Genomic DNA, 12108 nt, shown 5'->3' with positions numbered 1-12108 from the left:
AAACTGCTGAGCCACCTAGGGATCCTCTGTAGCATTTAAACAATTTTATTTATGTAATGATATTAATCTTTTACACAAGCCTGAAAGTTCCATGAGGTAGGGACTGTTTTCTCTTGCTAACCATGGTATTACTAGGGCCCCAGTACCTTATGTACAGCAAGTAGTGTACACTCAGTACTCTCTTAGCAGGTTCAGCCTTTCCCCCAAATCTAGCTCAGTAGATACTACTCTCCAAGGAGACATGGACGGTTCAGAAACTGTGAGCTTGGTGGTGGAGACAGTGGTTGAAGGGCCAGAGGGATGGCAGAGGTAAGGGCTGGTGTAATGGGATCCTGGGGAGATGAAACGATGCTCATTTAACGAGTCTCCTCCCATGATCCCAACCTTCCATTCCCACCCCAAATGAGTCTGTCTTCAACCACCTATGCATTCATTTCTCCAGAGAAAGAGGTAAACCTCACAGTATAAAACCAAAGCCAGAATAACTTTGCAGAATTAGAAAGTGTCCAAGGAACCAGTTACAACTCGACTGAATTGGACTTCAACACAGAAATGATCGTGTTCCTCCAAATACTCTTCAGTCTCGGAAGCTCACACTCCTCCAGCAAGTAGAAAGATAAATACACCTTCTTCTGTGGTCAGCTGCTGAGGAAGAACTTTTCTCTTCTGATGGACCAGCACTATTTCTTTTTTGTGGCTCTTTTCCCTTCTCCTTTCCTAGGTTTTCCTTTGCCATGAAGCTTCTTGAGACACAGCTGCTCATCCTTGAAGTCCTGATGCTCATCTCTATAGAGGCCAAGGAAACATAGTGTCCCCATGAGTGCAAAAGAAGTGTTGTGATTTGGATACCAGTCAGAAGTCTCCTTCCTCTTGGCCAAAGGCTGCTCGCTAAACAGTTTCACTACTTTCATTGATTTGGAGTCAGTAGGCCTGGCAATTTCACCGAACAGCCAGGCGCTCAGACCAGTCATGCGCAAGGCATATTCTGAAAGGGAAGACATTTCCTGAGCAGCAAGAGGCCCTGCAAGCCTTGCTTCCTCCTTTTCCTTTCAGCACTCCCGTTCTCAGATTCACTTCCTTCTCAACTCTTGCTCCATTGTGTGGGCAGGAGTGGGCTGGGCTGCCTCCTCCTCGCGACCTTCCTCTCCCACGCGCCCCTAAGTAAAAGCATTTTTAATGTATAGAACTCAATGAGTTTGAGCAAACTCACATAACATTATCACCATGAAGGCCCATGACATGTATATCATCTTTCAGTTTCCTCTTTCCCCCAGGAGGTTAGTATGCATGGTAAGAACTTTACACTAAAGACCTATAATACAGTATTATTAGATATTGACACTATGCTGTGTAGTAAATCTCTCTAGATCGTCTTTATTTTGCATAACTGAAATTTTGTACCCTTTGATCATCACCTCCTCGTTTCTTCCTCTTGCCAGGCCCTTGCAATCACCATCAATTCTCTGTATCTGTCGGTTTGATTATTTTAGAGTCCACATATAAGTGAGATCATATAGTTTTTATCTATCTGCATTTGGCTTATTTCACTCAGTATTATGTCCTCCAAGTTCATCCACATTGTCACAAATGGCAAAATTTCCTTCTTTGTAAAGGCCAAATAATACTCCATTGTATGTATATACCACATTTTAAAAATATATTCATCTACTGATTGATATTTATGTTGTTTCCATATCTTGGCTACTGTGAATAATCCTTAATGATCATGAGTGAAGGTATGTGTTTAAGATCCAGATTTCGATTGTTTTGGAAAAATATCCAGAAGTAGAATTGTTCGATCATACAGTAGTTTTATTTTTAATTTTTTAAAATATTTTATTTATTTATTCATGAGAGACACCCAAAGAGAGAGGCAGAGACACAGGCAGAGGAAGAAGCAGGCTCCATGCAGGCAGCCCAATGAGGGACTCAATCCCAGGACCCTGGGATCACTCCCCGAGTCAAAGTCAGGCCCTAAGCCACTGAGTCACCCTATTTTATTTTATTATTATTATTATTTTATTTATTATTATTATTATTATTTTATTTTATTTTATTTTAGGGGATCCTAATGGGATCCCCTATTTTTAATTTTTTGAGGAACTTTTATACTATTTTCCCTAATGGCTATACCAAATTATATTCCTACCACAGTATACCAGAGTTCCCTTTTCCCCATATTATCGCTAACACTGGTTATCTTTTAGATGTTCAATAATAGCCATTCTAGGAAGTATGAGGTGATACCTCATTGTGATTAATTTCACTGCTCTGGCTCCCTGTCTATGATGAATAGAAGTAGTCTGAGTAGGCAACCTTGTCTTATTCCTGATTTTGGATGAAAAGATTTTGTTTTCACCATTGGGTTGGATGTTAGCTATGGCTATGTCAGATATAAACTTTATTACATTGAAGTACATTCCTTCTGTATCTAACTTTTGACAGTTTCCTTTTTTAATCACAAAGAATGTTGGCTTTTTGTCAAATGCTCTTTATTCATCTATTGAGATGATCATATGATTTTTATCCTTAATTTGTTAATGTCATGTATCACATTTATTGATTCACAAATTGAACCACTCTTGCATTCAAGGGATACATTTTACTTGATCATGGTATATAATCCTTTTAATGTGTTGTTGAATGGAGTTTGCTAAAGCAGCTCCTTTATTCATTATTGATCTGCTCAGATATTCTGTTTCCTCCTGATTCAGTCAAAATAGGTTGCATGTTTCTGGGAATTTCTCCATTTTTTCTTGGCTGACTGGCATGTTGGTGTGTAGTTCTTCACAGTAGTCTCACAATTCTTTGTAGATCTGTAGTGTCCATTGTGATGTCTTCTCTTTCATTTATAATTTTATTTTTTGACTCTTTTCTTTTTTCTTAGTCTGGTTAAGACTTTGTCAATTTCTTTTTATCTTTTCAGAAAACAAAAATGAAATCACAACAAAACAAAATTTGTGCAATGCAACAAAAGTAGCCCTGAAAAGGAGTTTTATTGTGATAAACACCTACAATAAGAAAGGAGGTCTCGATAAAGAACTTAACTTTTATACCTCAAGAAACTAGAAGAGGAAGAATGGACTAAGACCTAACTTATCAAAGGAAGTAATAAAGGTTAGAGGAGAAATAAATGAAATAGAGGCTAGAAAAACAATAGCAAAGATCAAGATAAAATGTGAATTATATGTTTCTAGAGTGATGTTCCCCTGTGCTTCCCCCTCCATACCAATTGAATGAATCAGTAGTGAGTCTATGTAGTTTTACACCCAAAGTCTAATGAAATCACGTTGTGTCTCTACACGCCCAGTGATTTGGAGCCTGTTGAATCATTTCCTACAAAATAAAAAATGGGTTATATCACTTTTCATTCTTTGCCAGTAATGAGAAACAGTATTTTTGGGGGGCCTATTTTTGGTTTTGATGGCAGTGATCTACATGAGTATGTTACTCTAAGCAATTTACCTAATTACCCTACACTTGTCAGATATGCATAGAACTTAGTACAAGAAAAGATACTTCCACAGAATTTTTTTTTATCAAAATTTGGTTATATTTGGCAAATAACCACTTTCAGTGAATGGGATGTTACCAGCAAGGATTAGCTACATTATTTTCCCAGTTTAGCTCTCTTAGGCAATAGTAGCTTACGATATTATTTTTTTCATTGTCTAGTTTCTATCTCTTTTTTTTTTGTACACAATGTAGCTTTAGTAAATTTAGCATAAGTGTCTTCCCAAAGGCTTCTACACATAAGTTTACAAGCACCTATCTTACTTAATAAATGAAGGTGTTACTCGAAAGACACATTATACTATATCATTTTAATATTTCATTTAGCCCATGTTCCTGATCCATAGTGTTCTCAAGCCATGCATCAAAATCTTGAATTGCCTAAATTTTATAGGTGAAATCAGTAACAATAATAAAATCCTATATATTCTTCTTTCCTTTCGTGCCTATTTTTTCCCTTGTTTCCCCTAGGGTTTTAACTACTTTCAAAATTAGAGATCTGCTTTTATAACAAAATCTTTTGAATATAATAGCTCAGAATAAACAGGAAAAAATACTGTAAACAATGGAGTTTGGTCACTCAAAATCACTTTTTACTTAAGAGTCAATAAATGACCCCAAGAAAGACAATAGGATAAAATTTTTATTTCATTACTTAATCTTATTTCATTCATTCGGAAAATATTTATGCAGCGCCTACTAAACATTGTTAAGGCACTGAAAAAGGCTAAATTCTTATTCATATTAAGTCTCGGGTGCCTTATCTAAAGTAGTCAAACTCTCAGAAGCAAGAAGCAGAATAGTGGTTACAGGGGTCAGGGGAGGGGGACATTGGCAGTTGTTCAAGGGCTTTAGGGATCCAGTCATACAAGATGAAAATTTCTAGAGATGTGCCTTACAACATTGTGCTTATAGTTAACAATCGTGAACTGTGTCCTTGAAAATTTGCAAAGAGGGTAGACTTCATGTAATGCACTTATTTGTTTGCCACAATAAAAAAGATAAAGAAATGTGTCTGGCGCATAGATAAACTGAATGGCAGCTACAGTTCTTGGGAATGGTCATAGCGTATTTTAAAAGTCTGTGCCCAGTGACTGAGGATAGAGAGCCTTGGGAGCAGTGAGTGGTGGGAGGAGAGGTCAGAGAAATAGCCAGAAACCAGATCCTGTAGTGCCTGATGTCAGCCTTCAGGGGAAATTTGGACAATAAGCAATTAGGAGCCTCTGGAATTATAAGAACAAAGGGCGACATGATGGAATTTTTCACTTCATTCTCTTTAGTTCTCCATCTCTTTATTAAGGGTTTAATTTGGAGATTCAACCCAGAATGGCCCATAGGTATGGCCCCTCAGAAAGTAGTTTTTGATACTGAAATAAGAATCACTGTGGAATTTGGCCTTTTTTTTTTTTTTCTAAAGGATTTGAAACAGAACTTCTTCCCTGAATTTCATCCCAGCTGTATTTCTTAATCTCCCTTATAGACACAGAAGAGCCTGAAGCAAACTCTATATTATAGTCAAGAAATCATCCAAATCGAAGTCCTTTAATGATCTATCCAACAGCTAGCTCATTGCAAATTGCCACTGTATGAGCCCTTTTATAACCATTGATAGTGGCCTAATCATTACTTCACAATGCACTCTGAATTAGATGAAGACAAACTTATTTCTCCTGAAGCTTATTTCCTCCTGTTGGAAAAAAATTATCTGAAACTTGGAAATAAACAGATTATGAGGGCTTTTTTTTTTTTTTTTTTTTTTAGTACAATTCTGGGCTTCCAGTTTTGCTAGAATTTGTATTGACTGGGATATTATAATTATGTAAAGACAGATATTGACTTGCAGATTTTTTGTACATTGGAAGACAAATAATTTCTTTCTGGTGGAAGAGATAACCCAAGAGGCTGTGGTTCATGGTTTGCTGGACATTAATTAGGTTTCCGTATAAACCAGCACTCTTAACCTGGCATTTTTTTTGTTATTTTTTTTATATATACTTAGCTTTCCAAGTGCACTTTGAACTGTGCACAACATCTTAGTGGGTTTTTTTTTCTTAATTAATGAATTGAACAAGTCTTTGATATGTGTACATTTTGGAATAATGATTTTTTTCCTTTTTTGAAAATTATACTTTAACATCCCTCGAATCTTCTTCTTCATGATCAAAGCTCCAGTTCCTTTTTATCTCCACCCCAATAGACATCTTCAGGTTTCAGCAATACTTAAAATACATGTCAGTATCAAAACTTATTTTCAAGAAAAATAATATCACAGTTGATTATGATTTACAAGCATATAGCCAAAAACAACGACACCAGAAGCTTCCAAAAGGGGCTGTTGCTATGGAGATCTCATCACAGGCATCCCACATGGAGGATGATTAGGTGATTATGAGAGTGATCATTATTATTTTCAGTTGTCAGTTACCACCTAAAATATTATTATACATTCAAGCAGGAAGAAGACATAAAGCCCATTAAGTTGCCAGTCCGAAGACTAAATGACAGTCTGGCATGCTGTTTGCTATGCAAGAGGTAGATGAAGAGGGAGAAAAAAAAACAAATTTGCCTCAGTACTAGCTGGAAAAACAGTCAGTACTAGGGAATAAATACCTCCTTTGTAAGGAATATGTAAGCCATTGTTTTTTTTTCTTGGAGCAAGACACATTTGGATAACAAGATAGAGCTCATATAAAGGGAAAATATCTAAAAAGAGTATTGATTACATAGGTGGTATGACATATATATGGCAGTGATTCTTAAAATTGAGTGTGTTGATTCATTGAGTACATAATAAAAAAACAGCTTCCTTAGCATCTAGCTCGAGAGATTTTCTTGAGCAGTAAATCTAGGGTATGATTCAGAAATCCATACTTGTAATACTAACTTCTGATTATTCAAATGCAGGTGTCTTATCTAACATTTCATTGCCAAGATAGTTGAGGCAACAATGGTTTCCTCACTTTAATCTCAGCTCTACTTTCATAAGAGCTTGAGTAAGTCAACATATATTCTTTGTGTGGATAACATAAATAATATAGTCAATCTGAAACATATGTATACTACATTATACTACATTTATATGTATAAATCATTCTGTCATTTATCTTCTATTATCTATCTATCATCTATCTATCTATCTATCTATCTATCTATCTATCTATCTATCATCATCTATCGGCCTATCCCTATTGTAAGTCCTTGCACCATTCTGATTTCTGATTAGGATAATTTATGCCTCTCTTTTCTTTGATTTTCCATGAAAACAGATTCTTTAATCTTGTCTAATTTCTTTAATACTCTCTCTGAGGAAGTCTGGTAAATTGGAAAGGAAGAATAAAGTAAGAACACCATTATATCCATTAAATTTTAAATGTGTAACTCAAACACCCACCTTCTTTTCTGAATACTTCCTCATCACTCAGCTTAACCCTGTATTGCCATTGACAGTAACCTTGAGTTCTTTAAATGTGTCAGTTCATTATTCTAGTGGGTCTATGTACCCATTATTTAATTAATCTGAAGAGGTGTTGATACACACACACACACACACACACACACACACTAAAAATCTTGTAGGAATACCAAACATTAAATTAAACAAATGATTACACAGAAAAAAAAAATGTATTATCAATTGTACCTAGAAAATTGATGTAAAAAGCTGCAATCCTAAGAAGATTGTTCAGTGCACCATTCCATGTATTTCTCTTAATAAGATATTAAATTATAGAACCAGGCCAGTTTATATACAAACCATAGCTGTACTTGGTATGCCTCGGTTGCCTTTTTACATTTGATCATTTTAGAACTGTACTTGGAAGTTTATAAGGCATTTTCACCTTCTGCTTTCTCATTTGGTCCTGCTAGCAATCTTGTGAGGTGAGGAAGGCAGGTGTGGATCTTATTAGTTTATAGGAAAGGGTGATTAACGTTAGGGAGGATGAATGACTTGCCTCGGTTCACAAGGCTAATTACCCTGCAAGGATAGAACCAGATTTAGACTGAAAATATATTAAACTAATTTCAGAGTGATTATCATGATAGTACTATGAAAAGGAAGCAATGGGACTTATTCCCACATTATTTATTGAGCCATTACTTTGTGCCAAACCCTACAAATATAGCCATAGACAGATAAAATTCCCACTCGCAGGTAGATTATATTTTTGGCAGCCAAAAAATCAACAAATCAATAGATACTGTAAGGTCTCATCATACATATTTTGAAGATATGGAACTATACAGGCATCGATAAAGAAAGGCATGGAGATAACAAGTGACAGAAGTAGGGTGATAGAGATACTATTTTAGATAGAATAATCATTGCACACATTTCTGATAAGGTGATATTTGGATGAAGCCTAAAATGAGTGAGACATTTGATATTGGAAGAAGAGCAGTTATGGAAAAGGAAAACAGTGCAAAGACTCTGAGATGGGATATTTGGGAGCTCCAGGCACATCAAGGAGGTGGCTGGAACCAAGTGACTGGAACCAAGTGAGTCATAGATAATAGGTAGTAGATGAGGACGAGAAAGGCACAGTCAGGTCTAATACACCATGATGAGGATATTTTATTGATTAAATGAGAAACCATTTTTTTTGGGGGGGTGCCATGATTTAATTTATGTTTTTAAAGAGTTATGTCATTTTGTGCTTTGTAGACAGGAGGAGAGGTGAATAGGATGACAATTTAAGGGGTTAGTGCAGCCATTCAAGAAGTTTAAAAAGGTTTAATTAAAGATTTTGATGGATTTTGTAAGATCCAACCTTTCGTGAGCTGTTCAGTTCTACAGAAATCCTGTCCCATTTATTTCCTTCAAATAAAATTTATTGTGTATCAGGGAGGGTTCTATTCATAAGCAATTATTTTTAAAATGATGGTGGACAGAGAAGAATTAAAGCCTGCTTATTATTACTAAAGCTATGAACTTTGGATAAAGGAAAATTGAAAAGGAAAGTAAATGCTCAATTTTTCCAAATGAAAATAAAAATCTCATTTGAGGGCACCTGGATGCCTCAGTTAAGCATCCCACTTTTAATTTTGGCTCAGGTCATTGTCTCAGAGTTATGATATCAAGCTCATCAGGCTCCAAGCTGACTATGGAGCCTGCTTAAGAGAGAATCTTAAGAGAATCTTCTCTCTCTCTCTCTCTCTCTCTCTCTCTCTTCTATTCCCTTCCCCTCCCACCCCTACATACTCCCTTTCATTCTCTTTCTCTCTCTCTCTCTCAAAAAAAAAAAAAAAAAAAAACTCATTTGAGAAAAGATTTGGAATCTAGTAGAATCATTTCTACCATAAAATTTGAAATATGGTTCTTTTTATTGTTTCATCAGTGTTTTAAAGGCCTCTCAGAGTGCTTGGGTGGTGCAGTTGGTTAGGCCTCTGACTTGATTTTGACTCAGATCATGATCTAAGGGTTTTGAGATGGAGGGCTCCTGCTCAGGTAGAGTCTGCTTGAGATTCTCTCTCCCTCTCCCTCTTCTTCTCGTGCTCATGCTCGGTCTCTCAAAATAAATAAATCAATCTTAAAAAAATTAAAAAATGAAGGTGTCTTTTTTTCCCAATAAAATGTCAAATAAAACTTGTTAAAAGTTTACTCTTAGGTCTAATTAATTAGAAATATTTCTCTTTGTCATTGGAATTATATCTTAATGAATACAGAGTATATTTTAAAAGAATAATATTTTAATTGCTGACTTTGAAATTTCACATTAAAACAATAAGCGTGGGGGAGGAGCAAGACGGCGGAAGAGCAGGGTCTCCAAATCACCTGTCTCCACCAAACTACCTAGAAAACCTTCAAATTATCCTGAAAATCTATGAATTCGGCCTGAGATTTAAAGAGAGACCAGCTGGAATGCTACAGTGAGAAGAGTTCGCGCTTCTATCAAGGTAGGAAGACGGGGAAAAAGAAATAAAGGAACAAAGGCCTCCAAGGGGGAGGGGCCCGCGAGGAGCCGGGCTGAGGCCGGGGCGAGTGTCCCCAGGACAGGAGAGCCCCGTCCCGGAGGAGCAGGAGCTGCACCGACCTTCCCGGGGGAAAGGGGCTCGCGGGGAGTTGGAGCAGGACCCAGGAGGGCGGGGATGCCCTCGGGCTCCCGGGGACAGTAACAGCAACTGCGCACCCAGGAGAGTGCGCCGAGCTCCCTAAGGGCTGCAGCGCGCACGGCGGGACCGGAGCAGATCGGGGGGGCTCGGGGGCGGCTCCGCGGAGGGGGCTGCGCGGCCCCAGGAGCAGCTCGGCCGGGCTCGGGCAGAGGAAGAGGCTCCGTGCAGAGGGGGCTGCGCGGTTCCAGGAGCAGCTCGGGGGGCTCGGGGGCGGCTCCGCGGAGGGGGCTGCGCGGCCCCAGGAGCAGCTCGGCCGGGCTCGGGCAGAGGAAGAGGCTCCGTGCAGAGGGGGCTGCGCGGTTCCAGGAGCAGCTCGGAGGGGCTCGGGCGGCGGCTCCGCGGAGGGGGCTGCGGGGCGGGAGCGCGAATCCACCAGCGCAGGCTCCGGAGCACAGGGCGCCGGGACACAGCCCAGGATCCGGCCTCCCCCGGGACAGGCAGAAGCCGGGAGGGCCCAGGACAGCGAGGACGCTCCTGCCCCAGCTGAGCAGAGCAGCGGCCCCGCCCGGAGCCTCCAGGCCCTGCAGACGGAGTTCCTGCCGGAGCTGAATCCAGGTTTCCAGAGCTGCCCCGCCACTGGGGCTGTTCCTCCTGCGGCCTCACGGGGTAAACAACCCCCACTGAGCCCTGCACCAGGCAGGGGCACAGCAGCTCCCCCAACTGCTGACACCTGAAAATCAGCACAACAGGCCCCTCCCCCAGAACACCAGCTAGACTGACAACTTCCAGGAGAAGCCAAGGGACTTAAAGTACACAGAATCAGAAGATACTCCCCGGTGGTTCTTTTTTTGTTTGTTTGTTTTTGTTTTTGTTTTTGTTTTTGTTTTGTTTTGCTTTTTGATTTGTTTCCTTCCCCCACCCCCCCCTTTTTTTTTCTCCTTTCTTTTTCTTTCTCTTTTTCTTCTTTTTTTTTCTTTCGTTTTTTTTTTCTCTTCCCCCTTTTTTTTTCTCTTTCTCTTTTCTTTCCTTCTTTCTCTCCTCTCTTTTTCTCTTTTTCCCAATACAACTTGCTTTTGGCCACTCTACACTGAGCAAAATGACTAGAAGGAAAACCTCACCTCAAAAGAAAGAATCAGAAACAATCCTCTCTCCCACAGAGTTACAAAATCTGGATTACAATTCAATGTCAGAAAGCCAATTCAGAAGCACTATTATACAGCTACTGGTGGCTCTAGAAAAAAGCATAAAGGACTCAAGAGACTTCATGACTGCAGAATTTAGAGCTAATCAGGCAGAAATTAAAAATCAATTGAATGAGATGCAATCCAAACTAGAAGTCCTAACGACGAGGGTTAACGAGGTGGAAGAACGAGTGAGTGACCTAGAAGACAAGTTGATAGCAAAGAGGGAAACTGAGGAAAAAAGAGACAAACAATTAAAAGACCATGAAGATAGATTAAGGGAAATAAACGACAGCCTGAGGAAGAAAAACCTACGTTTAATTGGGGTTCCCGAGGGCGCCGAAAGGGACAGAGGGCCAGAATATGTATTTGAACAAATTCTACCTGAAAACTTTCCTAATCTGGGAAGGGAAACAGGCATTCAGATCCAGGAAATAGAGAGATCCCCCCCTAAAATCAATAAAAACCGTTCAACACCTCGACATTTAATTGTGAAGCTTGCAAATTCCAAAGATAAAGAGAAGATCCTTAAAGCAGCAAGAGACAAGAAATCCCTGACTTCTATGGGGAGGAGTATTAGGGTAACAGCAGACCTCTCCACAGAGACCTGGCAGGCCAGAAAGGGCTGGCAGGATATATTCAGGGTCCTAAATGAGAAGAACATGCAACCAAGAATACTTTATCCAGCAAGGCTCTCATTCAAAATGGAAGGAGAGATAAAGAGCTTCCAAGACAGGCAGCAACTGAAAGAATATGTGACCTCCAAACCAGCTCTGCAAGAAATTTTAAGGGGGACTCTTAAAATTCCCCTTTAAGAAGAAGTTCAGTGGAACAGTCCACAAAAACAAAGACTGAATAGATATCATGATGACACTAAACTCATATCTCTCAATAGTAACTCTGAATGTGAACGGGCTTAATGACCCCATCAAAAGGCGCAGGGTTTCAGACTGGATAAAAAAGCAGGACCCATCTATTTGCTGTCTACAAGAGACTCATTTTAGACAGAAGGACACCTACAGCCTGAAAATAAAAGGTTGGAGAACCATTTACCATTCGAATGGTCCTCAAAAGAAAGCAGGGGTAGCCATCCTTATATCAGATAAACTAAAATTTACCCCAAAGACTGTAGTGAGAGATGAAGAGGGACACTATATCATACTTAAAGGATCTATTCAACAAGAGGACTTAACAATCCTCAATATATATGCTCCGAATGTGGGAGCTGCCAAATATATAAATCAATTATTAACCAAAGTGAAGAAATACTTAGATAATAATACACTTATACTTGGTGACTTCAATCTAGCTCTTTCTATACTCGATAGGTCTTCTAAGCAAAACATCTCCAAAGAAACGAGAG

At 39.1% G+C, this 12108-nt stretch overlaps 1 protein-coding gene across 1 annotated transcript; it reads right to left on the bottom strand.

Annotated features, from left to right (window-relative positions):
* Window positions 1-263: 263 nt before the first annotated feature.
* On the bottom strand, window positions 264-1001 carry LOC119877348 (28S ribosomal protein S33, mitochondrial-like). Its single transcript, XM_038568196.1, has one exon. The coding sequence runs from the start codon at window positions 999-1001 to the stop codon at window positions 681-683; it is 321 nt and encodes a 106-aa protein (XP_038424124.1). The 3' UTR covers window positions 264-680.
* Window positions 1002-12108: the final 11107 nt, after the last annotated feature.

The sequence above is a fragment of the Canis lupus genome, chromosome 21 (genome assembly GCF_011100685.1).
Source record: "Canis lupus familiaris isolate Mischka breed German Shepherd chromosome 21, alternate assembly UU_Cfam_GSD_1.0, whole genome shotgun sequence".
Taxonomy (NCBI): Eukaryota; Metazoa; Chordata; class Mammalia; order Carnivora; family Canidae; genus Canis; species Canis lupus.
Note: the sequence above shows the minus strand (reverse complement) of the source record. Positions and strands in the feature narration are given on the sequence as shown.